Below are 20435 nucleotides of genomic sequence, written 5' to 3' on the forward strand. Positions count from 1 at the left end.
CGCCCTTCTGCATGAACTGCCTCCGAAACTTGAAAGTCTTTACTGACCTGTCCTGTACAGTATCTTACTATACACGGTGAATTGAATTGCTGGCGCATTGGTGGACAAACCGGCGGATGTGGATGCACTACCAATGATTCAATCCATCCTTCTACGAACTGCTCAGCTCATCGCCCCTTGCCCTAAACGTACTCCACGATGAACGACTGCTCCTCGGACTCGATCACCACGTCCTGCTCCAAAATGTCCAGCCCGTGCTTGTTCTTGTTGTGCTTCTTCAGCTCCCCATTCGTCTTGTACGCGTTGCCACAGATTTCGCACGAAAATTTACGCACCGACGTGTGCGTGAGCATGTGCGCCTGCAGATAGCGCGGCCGCTTGAAGCTTTTGTTGCACGTCGGGCAGTTGTAGTTCGTTTCCGAGTTGTGCATCTCCATATGCTCCCGGTAGCTGAACCCGCGCCGGAAGCTACGGCCACAAATTTCACACTGAAACGGTTTCTCGCCCGTGTGCAGCTTCATGTGCACCTGGTACTGGTTCAGGAAGGCGAACGATTTGTTACAGATCTCGCACTGATGTCCGGTCAGATGCTTCGAGCGCTTGTGCACGTACATCGCGCCGTACGTTTTAGCCACATAGTTACAGTTCGGGTACGGGCAGAGATTGTCCTTCAGGCTAGCCTGCCGCTTGGACGCTCGCTTCGACTGCTTCTCCAGAAACTCTTCCAGCTCCTTGCCGGTCAGATGCTGTTCTTGCTTGTGAGCGTCGAGCTTCTTGATGCCCTGGAACGTTTCGCCACAGTACTCACACCGGCAAGCCATGTCCCGGAAGTGTTTCTCCGTGTGGCACTGCAGCTGGTGACGGTCGTAGAAGCGTTTCTCGCAGTACTTGCACCCGTGCGGCTTATCGCCCGTGTGCAGGCGCATATGCCGTTCCAGCCGTGCCTTGTTGCCGAACGCTTTGCCGCACGTTCCACATTTGTACACCTCCGAGCGCAGGGCCGTGTGGCGTTTCGTGTGATTTTGCCAGCTCTTCTTGTGCGTAAACCCGCGGCCACATTCATCGCACACGAACAGATTGTCCATGTGGGTGTGCTTGTGCCTTGCCAGCTGCAATTTGCGCAGGAACCGTTTGCCACAAACTTCGCACCAGTGTGGGTACCGGTGCGAGCGGAAGTGGTTTTGCAGGGAGGAGACGGTTTTGATCGCACGTGGCGTGGCACCGTCCACCAGACACACGGTACATTCGTACGGTAGCATTGTGCTGTGCATATCGAGATGATTTTCCAACAATTCTTCCGTTGGCTCGTTTGCGTCGCAGATGTAACACCGCAGCTTGTCGAACATGTCCTCGTCTCCTTCCTCCAGCACGTCCTCCGGATCGGTTTCTTCGTACAGTACCTGATCGCCCTGCGCCTGATCGTTATCCGTATCGGTCGGGATACTTTCTTCCATCGCCGTCTCGGGCGAGGCCTGTTGTACTCTCGCTTCCCTACGACGCTGGGACATGTATCGGGCCTGCTGTGAGATTTTCTTTTTGCGGGGCTTTTCGTCAATGCAAGAATCCGTATCGTCCACCGACTGCAGCACATCTATCTTCATTTCCACCACCTGCAGCTGCCGCTGCTGCTCCTCCTTCGTCATTGATTCCGTGCTATCGATACTGTAATCAAGGTACGATTCCTCGTTCTCTTCGTCCACGACGTAATGCTCCAGCAGCGTGTCATCCTCCGTGTCTTCCTCCGTTTTGACGAGCTGCAGATTAACATTCTCCCGTTCCGTAGCCGTACTGGCGTCAACCATCGTTGGCTGTATGACCGACGTATTGGTCTGTTTGTTGCACATCTCCTTTGCCGGCTCCGGCTCTTGCTGCTGCTGCTCCTGCCGGTCAAACAGATCGCTGTGGCGCTCCATCAGCTCACCCATTCGTTTGTGTACCGTTTCGTTGCCCTCGGGCTGATACTCCTGCAGCTTCTTCGCGACGCAACCGCTCCAATAGAAGCTGCGCAACCGTTCATCCTGCTGGTGAAACTCGTTCAGAAACCGGTACGCACAGTCCAGCTGACAAAAGCACCGCTGGCAGATGCTGCGTGGATAACCATCCTGCACCTCAATCTGGCGCCCACACAGCTTGTACAGCATTTCCGGAATCATCACACCGTCCACGCGCTCCAGCAGCGGCTTCAGATCCGGTGCCCGCAGCAAACATATTCGACAAAACTCGTCGGACGATACTGTAACGGAAGAGTTTGCATGCGTTAATTTAACCGGTGAAACAAATTGGATAAGGTTCACAGTAGCTGTGGTGAGCTAAGATATGCAACACCGTCCCACCTTCTGCAGGGAGCTTTCCGTCAATTGGCGCTTTGCGCTCGGCTGACGATGACGCGCTCGGAGTACCGCTGCCGCTGTGCTTTAACGCGTTCGGTGTGTCCATTTCGAGCAGCAAAGGTGCACAGTGCAGTGTGCACGTTGTAAACCACTTTATCAAAACAAACCAACAACGCCCAAGTTAAAGGAAAACACTATCTTTTTGCATTCATTCACCGTGTATTGTGCTGCAGCAAGGACGCAACTTCTATCGATCTTGACGTCGACGCCATCATGCTTTCTGTCGCTGTTGAAACGTCATTTCTCTGGCAGTGCTGCCAGCGAGTACGCATTTTGATTGGTTTGAATTTTTGTAACGAACATTTGAAAAGCTCGTTAAAATTACGTGCTCTTAAACACCGAGCCACTTTATTTAGTGCTTTGATGGCTATTATGGTGTTGAATTGACTAAACAATGGATGGCTAAAGACTGAATTACGACCACTTCATCAATCCCGTCGAGAACTCGGTTTACGACTTGAGTAGCCAGAGATATTAAGTATTTGGCGGGTTGAACAATATGTCTCTGGCTACAACATTTAACATCCTAAGAAAAATTAAGGAATTGTTGGCACGTTTGCAATACGGTTCAGGTAACTGCCGTCCTTTTATATAACGGCTGCCTATCATCTGGTTATTCGGTCGATAATCCGTGGAGGTTTCAATCCCAAGCGCTAGATGGCGCTAAAGACCCTAAAGAGAGAGAGAGCGAATGGTCAAGTGCAGGAAGAGCAAATTGATACTGTTGGAAAACAGGGCCACGAACCAGTCAAGATGGATAAAACTAAAAATTTGGATCGGATCCGGAACACCTGAGAAACTCCCCGCTTTCTAAAGCTCGCTATAAAATCCGTTTTTAATAAATTATTTTATTTACTGAATAGGAAATAAGAGCGACTCGTGTAGCAGCATAATAGCCCAACAGCATGTTTTAAGATATCTGTAGACCAAGATCGCTGAAATAGTACACAAGTGAACGTGATAGTCAATTAGTAAAAGTTGTCGTAGTCTTTCTAGCCTCTCCTGGGAACATAGATATGTAACGAGGACAACAAACAAGCAATATGTCCAGTCAAACGATTTCTTGCCATTTACCCATGGTTAATATATTCTATAATATATTCCTCCTTGGTCACCTCATCGATACCGAAGCTAACAATCGGTTGCTCCACGACGATGGACTCTTCCACCGTTTCTATCACTTCGCCGTACGTCCCGTCCAGCTCAATGTCCTCATTTATCAATATACCTTCCGGTACATTTTCTATGAGCATTCCATCCATCACGGGATCTTCCTCGTTCAGCAGCACAATCTGTTCCGCCACGGCAACGCCTCCGTCTCGCGTCAGCGTATCAGCTTCCTGCTCCGCTTGCTGCCCATGCTTGTCTTTCCGGTGTCGGTTCAAATCGCTCTTGTACTTGAACGTCGCGCTATCGCAATCCTCGCACCGGTACGGGCGAGCGTTGCTATGGGACATACGATGATTGACCAGATTGCGTCGACGTACAAACTTTTTGTCACAAATATCACACTCAAACCGGCGCAAGTTGGCGTGCGAATCCATATGCTCCCGGTAGCTTTGCGAGCTAAGGAACGTTTTGCTGCACTGCTCACATTTGAACGGGTGTTCGGACGAGTGGTAGATACGCCGATGCCGTCTCATTTCACAATCTCGTGCAAAGCGTCGACCACAGACGTCACACCGATGGGCCATTTCGTGCCGTAACCGATGCAGGTAGTAGGCATGATACGTTCGAGCCAAGTGATTACAGCCGGCATACTGACACGGTCGTGGCCGCATTTTGTACGTAGTGGAAACCTTCCGCGTTGAGTGCGTTTCGTGTGACTCCTGATGCTGTCGCAACATGGCCTTGCTCAGGAACGCTTTCCCGCACTGGGCACACAGGTGACCGCGTTCATTGTTATGGCGCGATATGTGTGTCGCTAGCTGGCCCGAATGAATGAACGTTTTCGGGCACAGATGGCATGCGTACGGTCGTTCGCCAGTATGCACCCGCTCGTGCCGCTCTAGCCGGGCTCGTGTGCCAAAAACACGATCACAGTACTGGCATTTGAACGTTCCCATCTGCTCGTGATAGTGAATACGCATGTGGTAACGGAACGAGGGCCGGTATCGCATCGTGACGCCACATATGTCACACGTGTATCCTTCCGGATTATCAAACAGTTCGTGCCGGTAGCGAACGTGTGCGTAAATCGACGCATGCTTCCGGAACCGTTGTGGACAGTGCGGACACTGCAGTGGATACGAATGCATTCGATAGTGGCGCTGCAACATTGCCAGCGAGGTTAGTGGTGGATTATTCGTTTCTTCGCCCTGTTCACCATCCCGCGAACATTGGGGGCACGTGTGTGGCAGCATATTCACATGCTCCACCAGATGGTCCCTTTGTGCTTCCTCTGTTTCCAGCACGGTATTGCATATGTAACATTTGCAAGGGTCGATGGGTGTTACGATCACATCGGTTGGATTTTCTGCACCGAATTTCGTGCGCAATACACGTCGATTGAGTAGCGTTTGCTTTGGGGGACGCACGGAGCTAGTGGGGCGTACAGTCCGCCTTGGAAAACGTGCTGCCGGCTTCGGTGGACAGTCACAGGCCACAACAGCCCACTGGGCAGGAGGTTCCAGCGTGTCGAACAAAGTGGCAGCCGTTGATTCGGCCTCACGCATGTTCGGTGCGTCATAGCTATCATCAACCATGATTCTTTCTGCCAGCAACCCGTCACCGTGCTCTTCCATCATGCGGTCCGTGTAGGTTGCCTTCGAAACAGTGATTTGGGTTTGATATTCAAACAACTTCGACAGCAGATTGCCCTCCTGCTGGTAGTGTCTCAACCGATGCTCATTGCGTACCAACTCTTTCTGTACGTGGTATGCATAGTCCAGCTTCGTCACACAGCGTGGACAGACTCCGTCCGGTAGATTCGGTGTTTGTTCCAGCCTAAATGCGCCCAACAATCGCTCGAGCATATTGGCGATCGTGTTTTCGTTTAGCTTCGCATCGAAAGGGAGCAGAAACGGATGTTCGCGCATGCAAAGCCGACAGAACCGGCGTAGTACGGCTTTCCTCGATGACGTACAACAAGTTTCCATTGGACAGGATGCATCTGAAGATGAAAAAAGCACAAACAGTTGCTAAACAAATAAAATCTAAAGCTGATACGAGCGAATAATTTACCTTCCGCTTGCAATTCCATCGTTTCAAAAGTAAACAAACATCCAACTGTCACCAACCGGCTGTCATTCACGCAAGGTGTATAGAGAACAGCTCACCCGAATTCACATCGCATATAACAACCGCGTGTGCGTGGTTTGTGAGAATCTACCAGACCAAAACAATAGCTTTCGATTACGCGTACTCTTTCCGTGCTGCTAGTTTATGGTTCGTATTTTTGGGTGATATTGTACCGTACGAAGGAGTTCTAAACGTTAAAATCGCACCGGTCACCGAAAGCACCGAAAGCATCGAAATGTCGGAAGCAGCGAACGAAATACCGCTTGACCGCAAGCTGACCGAAATTTACGACGAAGGATACAACGCCATGAACCGCTTGGATGAAAACACGACCATCCCCTCAAATGCACCCGAATTTCAGGTGAGCATCAACAGGCTGAACTTCACCCTACTGTCTTTCTCCGGACTTTGGGAATCATTTTCCTATCCTTTTAGGTGGCAGTAAAGAAAGCCATCGGCCTGTTCGAGGATGCTACACGACTCGTGAGCCTCGTCGGAATGTTCAGCACCAACGAATCGTACGAAGAAATTCCAACGGAAAATCTGCGCTACTTTCTGCTTCCCTACTTTCTCGGCACCATGACGCTGCGGCTGTGCAACGTAAACCGGGCGGAAGTTGTGGAAGTGGCAGAAGTTTACTTTAAGTAAGTTTTATTTCCTTAACCCACAATTTATGAGCTAATGAACGAAATTGTCTCTTCTTTTCCCTTTCCCTCCCGGTACACGGTTTGTAGGGATTTTCTGGCGCGCTGTGAAAATTACCGACTGTACGAGACGCCCGACAGGGACAGTGATTCAGCGCTGGCCGAACTTTCCCTAGTGCCCGGTGGCGCATCGAGCGACAAAATACGCGAACTGCAACGTATGGGACAGCAGCGAAATGAAAAGATTCGTAAATTTCAAGAAAAGAAAGAGCTGGACGAGAAGATTAAACAGTTGCGGTACGTGGTGGAACAGTCGGAGGCAAAGATCGACGATGAGACGAAGCGTGAATTTTTCCTTTCGCTGCTTAAATCGGCCATCATCGAATCGCAGGACGAGCTAGAAAGTATTGGCCGCGAAAAGCAGATGCTACAGTTCGTGGCGGCCGCGAAGCAGCGCGATGAAGAGGGCGATAACGAGCTCGGGGAAGGGGCGCTGAGACTCGCCACGAAAAAGCGTCCAGTGCAACCGCTCAAACCCATCATCATTACCCGGGACGCGGTACAGAAAGCGGTCTACGGTAAAGGCTATCCCAGTCTGCCGACGATGACGGTGGCTGAGTTTTACGAACAACGCGTAGCGGAAGGAATTTTCCCAGACCCGGAAAAGATGAAGGAAGTGAACAAGAACTCGCTCATGAACAAGGTGCACATGGACAATGCAGCCGAACAGGATCGGGAAGACGAGGAACAGGAGAAGCTTATCGAGCGCGATGATGAGGAATATTTGGCGCGCCAGCGAGCGAAGGACGAGTTCAAGGATGAACATCGGCGCGGTGAAGGGAACCGGTACAATCGTAGCTAAGGCGTTGGATATATCCCATTTATTTTTACTCATTTGTTTCACAACGGAGTGCCGTCGCTATCGAATAGAGAGAAGCAATCGAAATCAGCCCACGGAGCTGCGTGCGTAAAGTGTGATTGTGTTTTGTTTTATAATTGCCAACGTTTTGAGGCATTCGAATTGTATACATTTTCCACCTTAGTATTGCTCGAAAGCGAGGTTGCTAGGAATTTCATAGCAACGGATGCTTCGATCAAAAGTGTTGTCGAGGGACTCTACTCCTCTACCCTTTTTGCTCTCTCAATTTTCTTTTTACACCACCTTTATATCTCAATCTCCTTGGAATCTTCCACAAACTCAACCACATACTCCCGCACAACGTTCAGATCGCCCGCATTCCACTCGGTACGTATGATGTTGTCCTTCACCTTTGGCCAGGCCACCTCCTCCTCCTCCGTTTGCATCTCCTCGTCCAGCTTCACCTCTTGGATCAGCGAATCGTCCGCGCTCAGCTCGGCCGGCGAGGACTCCTCTATGATCTCCTCCTTCGCTTCCTTCAGTGCACCGCTAGCACCGGCGTTCGTCCGCTGGTACGGTTTTCTCGGTTTACCCGAATGCATCAGATTCATGTGCTTACGGACGTACTTGGGCGCGACAAACCGTTGACCACACTCCTCGCAAACACACGGCTTGTTGTGCCGCAACCGGTGCTGGGTCATAATCGTGCTGGAAACGCTCGTAAAGGTGCACCCCTCCGACTTGCAGCGATACAGCCGGGAGCCGTCCGATTGAAGGGTGTAAATGTTCCGATCACCCTTGGGCGGTATCGCGCCGGCATGCTCGCTGTGATAGTTCCGCTGATGCTTCTCGAGCGATGCCTTGGAGTTGAACGTTTGTGGACACTCGCTGCACTTGTGGCACCGTTCACCGGTATGCAGGCGCAAATGGTCGAGCAGATTGCACCGGCGACTAAACCGCCTCGGACAGTAGGTGCATTTGTGGTTACGTTCCCCGGTGTGCACCATAATGTGGCGCCGGAGCAGCGCATTCGAACCGAACGTTCGACCGCACGTCTCGCACTTGAACCGTTCCGCAACAACCTGCTTGTGGCGTCTTACGTGCTCCTGGAACGGACGCCGGGTGTAGTACCGTTTGCCGCACCATTCGCACGTCAGTCCCTCCTTCGAGTGCTCGTGATAGTTCCACGTGTGGTGATGCAGCAGATACGTCGACGTGAACCGCCTGTAGCAGTGTTCGCATTTGTGCGGCATCGTGTGCATCATCATGTGACTGTTCAGCTGGATGACGCTGCGCAGCACAATGTGCTTGGCGGCCGGTTGCTGCTCGTCTTTTACGGGCGAATCTTCCAGCGGCGGGTCGGCAATGCACTCCGTGCATTCGTACGGCAGCATGTGGATGTGATGCCGGAAGTGATCATCGCGCTGCTCGATCGACTCATGCTTCGTGTCGCAGATGTAGCACGTCGTGGTGGAAAACTGATTTTGTCTTATCTTTTTCTCTTCCTTCACTTCCTGCTGGGACTCTGTTGGCGACTGTTTGGCACGTTTGCGTCCCCCTGCATTCGGGTATTTGCGCCGGAAGGGTCGGGCCGGTGTTAGTTCGGCCAACTTTTGCGGCGTGATCGGATTGAGACTGTAGCTCCAATCGTCCTCGTCGATCGACGTGGTGCTGGACGAATCCCAATCGTTCGAAAAGTCGGCAAAATTGAAATCCTCTTGCGGCGGTGGGTTTGAATCGTTCAAACCATCTCCTGCCTCTTCCGTTTCGATTTCCACCTTTGGTTCTTCCTTCATCACCAACTGCTCGGGCTTTACGTTCGGGAGCAGTACCTTCCGTTTGGTGCTAACCATCTTTGCAAGGATTTTTTCACTGGCTTTTGCCTCATTCGCTGGGTTGCTGGAAGGAGCTGGCTTTGCTGACCCTTTCGCCGCCTTCGACCCGTCGACAGACACTCGCTCCTCCAGCGGAAACTGTTCATAGTACTTGATGATTTGCTTCTGGACAACCAACTTCAGCAGCAGCTCGGTTTGCGCTATAAACTCCTCGCGGATACTGTACGCCAGGGTCAGCTTGCTGACACACTGCTCACACATAAACCTTGGAAATGCATCATTATGTTCATGCTGTTCGAGGAAGAAAAAAGGGCCATTCAATCGTCCATCGGCACAGGCAGCGCCGTTGACCACTTACCTCGATCGTGGTGAGCTGAATAAACATATCGAGCAGTGTTGTCTTCTTTATCTCTGCATCGATCGGGATCAACGCACCCTTGCTGTATTGTAGACATATTCGACAAAACAAATCGCGGTACAGTAGCAGCTTCCTTTTGCTGTGCGTATCTACAACAATCAAAACACGGTCAGCTTCGCGACGAACTCTCGACGCCACGGGTCAAAACTCACCAGAACATTCGGCAGACATCTTTAGTATCGATTGTGGATAGTGAATTTTATTTTGATTCGAGGCGTCACTGCTCTCTGCTTTGCTGTACCTTGCGCTGCGCTTTGACTTTCCTGCGTCATTACATCACGGTTGACAGGGAATAAGGCGGGGGAAGTTTGGGCGCCATCTTTGTCAAGGTTGATAGAGCAGAACGGAACGCGTTCGTTTGGTGTCGGAAGCTGTACTGACCTAGCTGCAGGATAAGGCCTTAAGTTCAGTTTATACGTACAGCGAAAACGAATCTAGTATTTTTTTTCATTTACAATATATAATACAATATAATATTTTCAGACGAAAGCTGACTAAAATAGTAAATTAAAATTAATTTTGTTTATAGGTGTATTTTTATTCAATATTCTCCGTAATAACCGCATAGCATAATCGCACATTTTATTCCTTTTCAAATGATTTTCTTTTTTTTCAAATGATTTCTCGTTTTCACCTTTGAAACTGAATTTATAAATTGTTATTAATTTTAAAATTGTTAACTGTCCAATAATTCTACATGATATGACCTTTGATTTCGGTGCATCGCATGCATCTATGCACCTTGGTAGAAAAGCTTTGGACGACGGGCTGTGGCAAATTTGCTGGCACCTTGGGTACAAATCTCGGTGAGTCATGACGTGTTTTTCGTTGCTCCGGTGATCTCTGGTTCTTCAACACTTTTCCCTGCTTTACAAAGTAGAAGGAAAAGGATAATCGATATTCGTCCTTACGCGAAGAGAGTGCGTTTTGTAATCCGTCCTGCCCAGAGGTTTTTTTTGGTTGGAACAGCGCGCTGAAAACAGAGGGTAAATTTTGCATTGCAGGCGCATCGTAGGGGCCACAATTGGAACGACGGTCCGCCATCTTGTCGAAACGCAGAGGAAAATAGAATAAAGCAATCGTCGTGGAGGACTGTTGCTGGGGGCGGATATCGATTCCCAAAGAGAAAGAGAGCAAAAAAAAACGAAGCAACAAACCGCCATTGACTGACGCAGTTGATTAACGTGCTTTAAAATCGCCACAAAGCGAGAGACATTATTTGGAGAGAAATTCATAATAGCAAATATATAACTGTTGCCATAGAGAGTGTGGTTTTTCCCCTTTGTTACCGATGGCGAAGGTCGCCCCTCCGTACACGAGGAAGGTCATTGTAATACGGTGCGAGCGATAACTGAAAGTAGTGCATACGAGGAAAGCATACGCACGCAGTTATTTTCGACGTAATCAATCATTTTACTGGCATCATCTCCGTGCCTCGCCATCAGCTACATCGATCGTTCCCGTACAACCATAAGTGAGTAGGATTTAGTTAGGTTCTCGAGTTACATCGGCGACCTAGTACGTTAAAAGTGAAAGTTTGTCGTCATGCGAGCATGTACACAGCGGTAGAATGTAATCCGTAAGGTTAAAATTGATGGTGAAACATAACTACGCATTATCTATCGATGCTGGCCAATGAGCCACGCGTCACCCCTATCGGTAGCGCTAGCGCTATCGGAAACGCCCCTTTAATTTGCTACCCCCTACTCGTGAACAACCAAATGTCATCATGATGTGCTCGCCGTCATCGTACGTCCCTTCAGAAACGGACGGTCGTTTAGTTTCGTAAAAAGACGCAAGGTGGCGCTGCTGCCACAGTGCTTTCGATCCGTTTGTTCCAATTTAAACATCGTCTGAACGTGTTGAAGAACCAGAGTGAACCAAAAGTGCTAATTTTTACGGTTGTTTAAATGCCAAGAAAAGTGAAGTATTAATGAAAGTTTTTCTGCAATTTTACAGCAATTACACGTATATGACTAGAAATCATTGCTCGTGCGGTCATAAATACACATGAGACGTGGCGTTCAAAATCGTACATTTTGCCGCGAAATTGAAGGATGCAAGCATCGGTAGGTGGTACAGATGATAAATAAAAGGAAGGTGGTTTTTCTTCTCTTGGAAAATTACAAAAAAAAAAACAATCCGATTAGAAAGCTTTGAATAGTACAAAACCTAAACATTACACCAGCAAATCGACAACGGCTTCAAGATGGTGAGTATAGCTTTATTTCCTCCCCCGCAAAAGTGTTGTGTACCGTTGGTGAAGAGAGCGCATTCTAACAGCTGCTTTCGTATATTTGTAACAGCCGCGCATCGATCCGATGAAACTGTTGGTATGCTTGAGCGTGCTGCTCGCACCAAACGGAGGCATACGAAATGCAGGCGAAGTGAGGCGATTGGCAAAGTAAGTGTGCTCCAGCAATAGAGTAGAAAGTGGTGTTATGTGATGGCCATATTTCCGTGTTTTTTACACTATGTGGTTTTTTGTCTTTTCACAGTTTGATGGCCAAGTTTTCGAAAAAATTGGTCTCCAAAGCCATTTACATACAGATACTGAAGTGCACCGAAACAGAACTGCTCGGTCAGTTCATGCAAACGGGCGGCTGGTCACTGGTGCACACGTGGTTGGTTGATGGAATTGCTACCAAAAATTGGCCCCTTATCCAGGAGCTGATGGAGCTGCTGCTGTGCTGTCCGGTGGATGTGGAAAGGCTAAAGATTAACAGCGCACCCAGACTGGTCAAATCCTTGTCCACCGACTGTGCTCACGAAAGTAAGTGTCACCGTTTCATTTACAAAATAGCTAGATTTACATTTCGAATCCATTGAACCGTTGTGTGTTAAAGCGAAACATTTCAAATGAACAAAATCGTGTGAAAGGGGGAAACATGATCACAGCAAGCACTTGCTAATAGATGTACGCTTTTTTCTATTTCTCTGTCTTTCCATCCCTTCTTGAGCACAGGCGTGAAAGTTCTGGCAACGAAGTTGGTCGAACAGTGGTTGTATATTGTGAAAGCACCGAAACAATCGTCCCCGATGGTTCCACTCACTCAATCGGAACTGCCATCGATAGCTGGGCTAGCAGCTGATGGGAAGCAGCAAAATTCCGACGGAATTAATAACGCTTCAAAGCAGCATGGTAGCGATACGGGTAACGGAATGGCGGATAGTCATCACAACGGCTACGGCGACCAACATTCCGTCAACAGTAATGAGGCAGAGGCACTGGAGGAACAGACCGAGGGCGGCGGCAGGGAAAATGTAGATGGTGGTAAAAAAACATTCCAAACGGCTGGCGGGGGGGATCTGCAGCAAACGACGGTGGCGAAGAAAACGTCACTCGTGCTGAAGATTACAACCAAGAACGGAAAGCAGGTGGTGGCGAAGGTGATAAAATCAAGCCGAAAGGTTGAACGTGATGCGCCCGGTACGAACAAGACGGCCGGTAATTTCCACGACGAAGAAGATGCGGAAGAGGAGGCAGAGGATGACGAGGAGGAAGAGGATCAAGAGGAGGTATTGGTAAACATCGAATCGGGCAAATCGAAGGACGAAGCGGGTGTCGTCGCCCGAACCGGCAAGGACGATCAGGTTGATGCGAAAAAAGCAGTAGATGTACCGAATGGGATAGATAGTAGTAGTAGTAGTAGCAAGGAAAGAAATACGTCGTCATCGTCGTCGAAGGATAAGGAGCGACACCATCACTCGCACCGTGACCATCGGGAAAGGGAGAAGGATCGGAAGGGTAGCAGCAGCGGTGGTGGAGGCAGCAGCAGTAGCCGATCGTCTTCTTCCAAATCGTCCGGCAGCAGCAGTAGCAGCAAGCACAAATCTTCAAGTAGTAGTAGTAGTAGCAAAAGCGGTAGCTCAAGCTCTAGTCGCTCTAGCAAGGATAAAGATCGCCACACTAGCAGCAGCAACAGCAGCAGCAGTAGCAAACACAAAAGCTCCTCGTCGTCGTCCAAGTCAAGCGGCAGCAGCTCCAAGAGCAGCAGTAGCGATAAACATCGTGATTCCAAAGAAAAATCAAGCCACTCCACAGGTGGCAGCAGCAGCGGCGGATCGTCTCGCGATTCCAAGCACCAATCTCATACGTCGCGCAAAGACTCGCGTGACGATGGAGCTGGTGGTGGTTCGAACGATAGCGGTTCGGAAACGAGCAGCACCACCAACACTAGCGCCAACGGTACAAAGTCAAGCAAAGCTGCCATCATTCCGAGCAAGAAAGCATCGATCTCGATCGAGGTGCGCAACCCGGAGAATCGGCCAAAGACGGTGAAGACGTACAACTCACAGTTTCGCTCGCACGGTCTGATTGAGGAAGCGCCACCGCCACCATCGCGCAAGGGCTTGAAGAAGCCTTCGTCCGCGGCTTCACCGGCAGCAACCTCGTCATCCGCATCCTCCTCCACGGCAATCGGTTCAACCGCCATCGGTACGGTGAAGCGCAGCTCTCCTACACCGGGCTCGGGACGGGACGCACTGTTGACGGGCGCACCGGCAGAGAAGAAGGCGAGGGAAGACCCGGTGGAGCGGCCCGGATCCATCAAGCTCATACCACCGAAACGACAACGTAAGTGTAACGCTAGCTTGACCCTGCTTAATTGGAGGTCCCGTTTTTGTTTTGCCTTTCTTTACAGCCTTCCGGTGGGCCGCTCGGGTGGCCGGAGGTGCGGCCTGGACTGGTTGGTACCGATCTGCTGGTAGGTGTGGTGTGTGCTGGCCGACAAGGATAATGACTGGTGGGACGCGTGGTTGTTCCTATGTTAGCTGCGTAACTTTTTTTGCGAGTGAGTTGTTGAATGAGAAATAAGCGCGCCGGTGTGGTGGTGTGTCTTCTGCCATTTTGAAGAGCTGCAACACGCAACGGCTGCCTACTATCGCTACCAGGATGGATCCCCGGACCGGGTTGTTGTGTGCATCTCTGGAGTGCGGAGATTACCACGATCAATAATACAATTCTTCGGCTACGGATTTATTTGGTAATGGGTGTGTGTTCGTCTATGCACTAGTTTTTCTCTCTCTGTCTCTCCCAAACGAAAAATAGTTCCCGCATAACGTTCACACGCGTATATTTATTAACAGGTTTTGAAATTTGGGTTTAATTTTTTTTTAAATATTGTTCTGTCCATGTCCTTGTCATCCGCAAAAACCAAACCAAAAAGGGAAAAATCTCTCTTACTCATCCCTATCCTGCCAAGCGGACCCTATGGTGGCTGGAAAAATGAATCAGTTCGTTGTAGAGTCGCTTGCCAAGGATTGGGCCGAGACACGAGAAAGTGGGGGAAAATGATGATAAATCGTACTGTAAGATACCACGCTAAGTTGTACGGTAGAGGTCATCCGGCATCCGGTTCTGCGCTATACGCAGGATTGCAAGTCAGAAATGACTGGGTCCAAGAAGACCTCTCGGGGTTGGAGAGGTAAAGAGAGACAGCATTGAAACTGATTGTCTTGTCTCTTGAGCTTGTTGGTTCACGCTTTTACGAGTACTTCGATGAAGCACATTGCCGAAGCACAGATCGGAAATGATCGATCGGTGCATTTTTGTGAATCCGATTCCTTTATTATTTTCCCCTTTTTGAAGCTTACGATTTCTCGTTTGACCTACTGATACTTATAAAATTTTTACTTTAATGGCTTTATAAACGTTCAATCAACGATAGCGCATATGTTCTACTGTGATCCATTCCGTTACAATTTCCCAAAAATGCACACACTAATGTTAAATAAATGCAACTATGTACTAGCAATCTCTTGCCCACCCCGATCGGCGGTGTGTAGGATCGATGCTATTTGCTTTTGTGATAGTTTAAAAAATGGAAAAAATATATATGTAAAACAGTGAGTGCGACTAGCGGGCACAATAAATATTTCCCACCAACCCTCCAATGATAAAGCCTGAGATATTCCTTGTCATCCGTTAGACGGCCAAATGTCCCTCGATGCATTCGACATAACAATACTGTTGCTGCTTTCTTAACTGGATTACATACGATACGGTGCGCATTTTTTACGACTGACGACACTTTTGCTAGTAATTTGAAAAGATGATTAAATTAAATTTATCGAACAATACCATTTGCATATTTTCTGCACAGTTAAAACTATATTCTATAGCTAGGATTTGAACCACCACCAAAGGTAGAGGATCGTGGGTACAAAATCAGTTCCTGTCCGTTGTGTGGGTACGAGGAGTGCTCTTATGTCCATAGAAACGATTCCTTTTGGTTTTATGGAAACCGAGTTTCTTTTAAACGCGTCAGGACAGGAACGGGTAGCGGATCCCACTCGGATTGGCTACCTCGTCCCGTACAGAGCACCGCCTTTAAAAGCTATATTTGGTAGTCCTGCCAAGCTTGTAGTGCCAAAGGTAGAAGCCCAGGACTCGTGACATTAGGATTAAGAGAATATGACCTGCTGTATTACTGCCAGCTTGTGATAACTATATGTAGCTCAACTGATTGAAAATGAGATAAGCACACAGGAGTGAGTCATTAGTTTGGTGTTCCCTTTGGGGGGGATTACCTTCGCATTTCCCGGAGTGGGTCGTTTTATTTGCTCTCACGCCTTATGCGATGTATGACAAAAGGCGAATTAAGTTTTAAAATAGATTGACATGAATTGCGCTTGCTCAGTCAGTGGGTTCGATGCCGTGTGTATAGTAATATCCGATCTCCGTCTTTTCGGTTGACCACAACCACCCAGCCCAGTGGCTTTTATGGGTTCCACATTTTACATGAATTTAAATGCGAAACGTACGAAGGCGCATTTCTCGTTCCCGTATTATGGTTCAAATGATTATTCTGTCTGTTTCCTCAAGGCCATACCTAGTCCCGGTAGAGCGCATGCTTGCAATGGTATGGCGCGAATTTGCCATGACAAAAATTTGCCCCACGCTGTCCCCGGTACCGGGATTTTGTTTCGATAATGCAGTATGATAATGGTTTGTTTTATGAAACTGCAGCGAAACTGTATCGGGAGTAGTGATTAGTAGAACAGAGAGGATTTTTGCAGACTATAAAAGATCGAACTTTGAAGAACCATTTGGAGTTTAGGAGCAATTGCATTGAAACATTTAGTGTGTCAGTAAAATAGGTGCAGATGCTTTAAGCTAAGGCGCAAGGGTATTGTTCAAGGACACTTCTTTTCTGTTTTAAACAATGACAGACTCAGTGAGAGACTTCCTTTATTAGATTTTATTATCTTTCTTCGGACGGACCTTAATTGCTATTAAACTTTCTCAGGGCAACACACACGACACATTTTGATTCAAACTAATGAAAAGATTTTCTATCATTAAAGCTACTAAATGGACATACTTTTATTACAACTTCGTAGCATTTTTGCGCTAGTTTTTGAACTTTAAGATTTAAAAAGCATACCGACGACCACGTGCTTTCCAGCACCACCACGTGGACACATTTATTTCGCGCCATTGACACACTCACGCTAGGATTACGGGTTTAATGTGCTACAATGTAGAGGAAGAGCATCAGATATTAGCATAAGTGTCTCATTTTCTTCACAGAACCCTTCATCCGCTGCCGGCGCACCACACCCACCACCGCCACCCGAACGGCGAAACGACTTCCTTACATGATTCGATTGCTTGATATGTTTATGTATTATGATACATGTATATACGAAGCAATAAAGTTTTAACGGCCACCGTCACTGCAACTGTTTATCGATAACTGATCTTTGCTTTTTTTTCCTATTCTTTTCCCCACCTCTCCACTTCTAGATGCTTTGGTTGAGTCGGACATGTTCATGGACGCACTGTCCGCAACGCTGCGCAAGGACGTTAAGAAGCGTAAAAGGCGTACGAGCGGCTCGGAAGGCGCTGCTGCTACCACCACCACCACGACTACCAGCACCACCGCGACCGGCAGCAAGCCTGCAGAAGCGACTACCGGCAATAAACCATCTTCGGATGCTGGATCGCCCACCAAAACAATCGCTCCGGGCAGTCCGACTGCAGCGACAGTGGAAGATTCGGCGTCGGAAGCGACCAAACCAACCACACCTACCTCACCGAAAGTCCCGACGATAGCACCAATGTCCTTCTATCGTGACACGCTGGCGGAACAGGACGAGGAAAATGGAAGCGACCCGGCGGCCAGCACTGAGGAGGACGGAGTGAAGAAGGAGCAAGAGAAGGACAATGAAAGTAATGAGGCGGAGGGAAAGAAACTAAATGCAGACGGAACGGAGGACGACGATGAAGGGCCAATAGTGAAGAAGCCCAAGCGAGTCAAGTGTGAACTGAACGAAGACGATGAGGAAGAAAATGGCAGTACCGCCGTGGCGGAGAAAAAGACTACCACGGGAAAGAAGGGGTCCTCGGATGGTGGGGACGACGACGAAAAGACTGAGCTGATGGACACGGTTATGAGCGAGGTAGAGAAGAAGATTGCCGAAGAGGCCGAGGGCGAAAAGAGGGAAAGCTCGGACAAGGACGAAGAATCCGCGGCGGCCGATGGTAAGAAACCGCCCGGTCCGGGCTGCGGTCCGGATGGGCCGCCGGGTGTGCTCGTGATTCACCGACGCAAGGGTCCGAAGAAACAGCTGCGCTGGCGTGCGGCCGAAGAGCTGGAGGAGGTCCGTTACTTCGAGCTAGACGTAACGGAACGCTGCAACGTGACGAAATCGTTCACCGACATGAAGCAGATGGAACGCGTGGACGAGCGCCAAAAGTTTATGCTCTCGCGTAAGGTTGGCTCGGAGGACGTCATGGTGGAGCGGACGCCGTGGCGTCCGCTGCTAATGGTGGACAATGTTCCACCTTCCCCGGACGGTACCCAAAGCCTCGAGCGAAACGTTCAACGGCAGCGCGAACGTGGCTGTCTGCAGGCGCTCTACTTCAACAAGCACATGATCCCTGACTCACCGTCCGAACCGGATCCGGCCGATATTTACCAGACCGCCGATCCGGTGCACATTCCGCTCGAGGACGTTACCGGCAATCCGGACTCGGTGAACGATTTCACCAGCGTGCCATGGCCGGATCCGAAATCGACACCGCCGCACGAGTCGGGCGCATTCAACTCACCATTCTTTCCCTCCGATCTGCCACCGGCCGCCGGCTTTGGTCCGGGCGGTTTTCCGCCACCGTTTGCCCCGGGGGCCGCTGCAACGATTGGGCCCGGCCCGTGGAACATGGGTCCACCGGGTGGAGCGGCAGGAGCAGGTGCGCGAACTGGTGGAGTTCTTCCGCCGGGCATGTTTCCCCTCAATCAACCGCCTCCCGGTATGGGCGGTGGAGGTGGAAGCCCAAACATACTGAATCTACCGATGAGCATGTCACCGAATGTGCCTCCGCCGGGAATGTTCCCGGGTGCGGCTGCGAACTTTAACGCACCACCGCCCGAGATAGGACTAATGGCGGGCGGTGGTGCTGACATGGGTGGTAGACGGGGTGGACCAGCCGGTGCCGGGGGAGTCGATTTTCGCAATGGTCCACCGCCACCGCAGCAATGGGTAACGGGCAATCGGCCATTCACCGCCGGTGGCAATAATCCTTCCCGCGGTGGCAATGCTAGTGGCTTCGGCAACCGTGGCGGCGGCGGAGGCGGCGGCAATTGGAACAATCGCAACAACAATGGCAACAATGGAAATCGAAATAATGGCGGTGGAGACCGCGGTCGGATGGGCGACGATGGGCGAGGCAACTATCGTGGCCACTGGCTACAGAACAACCGTGGCCACAATCGAGGCGGTGGCGGACGGAAGTGGTAGCACAGGAAGGGGGAGAAGGACACTAGTTGGGATAGCGATGAGGACAGTCCGGAGGAGCGGATGGATCTGTCCTGAAGAAGATGAAGAAGAGGGAGAAGCAAAAAAGAAAAGGCCATGTGACCGCGCGGCGGCCAGCGCTCTGTTCATTTCGATCTCGCACACCTATATTTTGTTTTTGTAGATGTTTCGTAGAATGATTTCATCTGCTCTGGTTAACTTGTTTTATGGAATTTAATTTTAATGTGCCGTACATTGCTAATAGTAGTAGTAGGACATAGTGGTAACTAGCAGTAGCAGGAGGTGGAAGTGCAAACAGTGATTTAGCGCCACTCGAATGGAGGCGCGTGATGGAATAAAACCACATGAAGTGTACATATTGTGAGCGAGAACGACACAGAAATTAAGCAAATGCATCGTGGTTCGTTATGAGTTTGTTTCCGGTAGCTTTTGAGTGTATTGAAGAAGATTGCGTGCGGTGCTTGTTGAAAGCATTTAAACTAGTTGTACAGACCATCAGCATAGATTACACATTACCTTTGTTTTCGATTTGCTCAGCATCGCGATGGTGAAAGGAATCAAATAAACCTAGGAGAAAGCGTTGCTGATCGCTTTTGACAAAAGTACATTAAACAAAGTGTGGTTTATACGCTTCTAGTGCTATAATGATCATAATCCGATAACGCTATACTTTCGAAGAATCTTAAAAGGGATGGTTTTTTTTTCTTAGTTACTACAACGTAGGTTATAGGTGTACGATTGAGATGCATTGAACGATCGGGGTTGGCCCAACTTAATTAGGATAGAAAGGCCGCAAACGTATGCCTTATACTTTGAACTATGAACACAAGAAGCAATGGATGAGCTACTAGAAGCGATTTAGCAAATAATGTATAGCGCATAACGTAATCTCTTGAAAGGAATGTATTTGCTTTGTAACCTACCCAATTTCATATGCGAGTGAATAATAAATGTGAATAACAGAATTAAACGTTTTTAACTGCTTTTTTCATTTGCTTTAATCGACGACAAGCAACATTAAAAAAAATCAACATGCTTTAGCAGATGGTTTCAATGTACCAGCGCTCAACATTACAACATTCTACCCTCCATACAGTAACGAGCTATTTGAAACGACGTTCGAAAAGACACATGTTCCAAAACCTCAACACCCGGTTGATGTCTGTTCATAGTCTTTCTAGTGTGGTTCAGTTTCCCATTCCTCTTTGCTTCCGTTCATGTAAACCGCACCGTACGGCCAATCGTAGCATCAAGTTGGACAAAATGTTTCAAAACATGCACAGTGGG

General features: G+C 49.1%; 4 protein-coding genes across 6 annotated transcripts; 2 read left to right on the forward strand and 2 right to left on the reverse strand.

The window, feature by feature from the left end:
* Window positions 1-182: 182 nt before the first annotated feature.
* Window positions 183-9687, reverse strand: LOC118510022. Its single transcript, XM_036051409.1, has 8 exons — window positions 9539-9687; window positions 9327-9475; window positions 7440-9259; window positions 6393-6485; window positions 5574-5632; window positions 3465-5502; window positions 2334-2512; window positions 183-2233 (listed from the first exon to the last, which is right to left on the reverse strand). The coding sequence occupies exons 1-8, from the start codon at window positions 9555-9557 to the stop codon at window positions 183-185; spliced, it is 6408 nt and encodes a 2135-aa protein (XP_035907302.1). The 5' UTR covers window positions 9558-9687.
* On the reverse strand, window positions 3437-5653 carry LOC118511691 (zinc finger protein 497-like). Its single transcript, XM_036055092.1, has 2 exons — window positions 5574-5653; window positions 3437-5502 (listed from the first exon to the last, which is right to left on the reverse strand). The coding sequence occupies exons 1-2, from the start codon at window positions 5590-5592 to the stop codon at window positions 3461-3463; spliced, it is 2061 nt and encodes a 686-aa protein (XP_035910985.1). The 5' UTR covers window positions 5593-5653; the 3' UTR covers window positions 3437-3460.
* LOC118511692 (immunoglobulin-binding protein 1) lies at window positions 5658-7246 on the forward strand. The gene is made up of 3 exons (XM_036055093.1): window positions 5658-5991; window positions 6066-6274; window positions 6365-7246. Exons 1-3 carry the CDS (start codon window positions 5866-5868, stop codon window positions 7134-7136), a joined length of 1107 nt encoding a protein of 368 aa, XP_035910986.1. The 5' UTR covers window positions 5658-5865; the 3' UTR covers window positions 7137-7246.
* Window positions 9688-10150: 463 nt separating the features above from the next.
* On the forward strand, window positions 10151-20113 carry LOC118511690 (serine/threonine-protein phosphatase 1 regulatory subunit 10). Of its 3 annotated transcripts, XM_036055090.1 has the most exons (7): window positions 10152-10306; window positions 10391-10860; window positions 11346-11598; window positions 11693-11790; window positions 11885-12159; window positions 12352-13962; window positions 17137-20113. In XM_036055090.1, the coding sequence occupies exons 3-7, from the start codon at window positions 11596-11598 to the stop codon at window positions 19128-19130; spliced, it is 3981 nt and encodes a 1326-aa protein (XP_035910983.1). In that variant the 5' UTR covers window positions 10152-10306; window positions 10391-10860; window positions 11346-11595; the 3' UTR covers window positions 19131-20113. The 3 variants fall into 3 exon arrangements, with proteins under 3 accessions (XP_035910982.1, XP_035910983.1, XP_035910984.1); XM_036055089.1 differs by having other exon boundaries at window positions 10151-10860; XM_036055091.1 differs by lacking the exon at window positions 10391-10860 and having other exon boundaries at window positions 10170-10192.
* The last annotated feature ends 322 nt before the right edge of the window (window positions 20114-20435 follow it).

The sequence above is a fragment of the Anopheles stephensi genome, chromosome 3, assembly GCF_013141755.1.
Source record: "Anopheles stephensi strain Indian chromosome 3, UCI_ANSTEP_V1.0, whole genome shotgun sequence".
NCBI lineage: Eukaryota > Metazoa > Arthropoda > Insecta > Diptera > Culicidae > Anopheles > Anopheles stephensi.

Coding starts and splice junctions, on each gene's coding strand:
- LOC118511692 (XM_036055093.1), top strand. CDS start 5,866: ATGTCGGAAGCAGCGAACGAAATACCGCTTGACCGCAAGCTGACCGAA. Junction 5,992..6,065: donor CAAATGCACCCGAATTTCAG/GTGAGCATCAAC, acceptor CTATCCTTTTAG/GTGGCAGTAAAGAAAGCCAT. Junction 6,275..6,364: donor GTGGCAGAAGTTTACTTTAA/GTAAGTTTTATT, acceptor CACGGTTTGTAG/GGATTTTCTGGCGCGCTGTG.
- LOC118510022 (XM_036051409.1), bottom strand. Junction 9,260..9,326: donor TTCAGCTCACCACGATCGAG/GTAAGTGGTCAA, acceptor TTCCTCGAACAG/CATGAACATAATGATGCATT. Junction 6,486..7,439: donor TCCAAGGAGATTGAGATATA/AAGGTGGTGTAA, acceptor CATACGTTGCAG/TTCGCGTATTTTGTCGCTCG.
- LOC118511690 (XM_036055089.1), top strand. Junction 12,160..12,351: donor CACCGACTGTGCTCACGAAA/GTAAGTGTCACC, acceptor TCTTGAGCACAG/GCGTGAAAGTTCTGGCAACG. Junction 13,963..17,136: donor CATACCACCGAAACGACAAC/GTAAGTGTAACG, acceptor CTCCACTTCTAG/ATGCTTTGGTTGAGTCGGAC.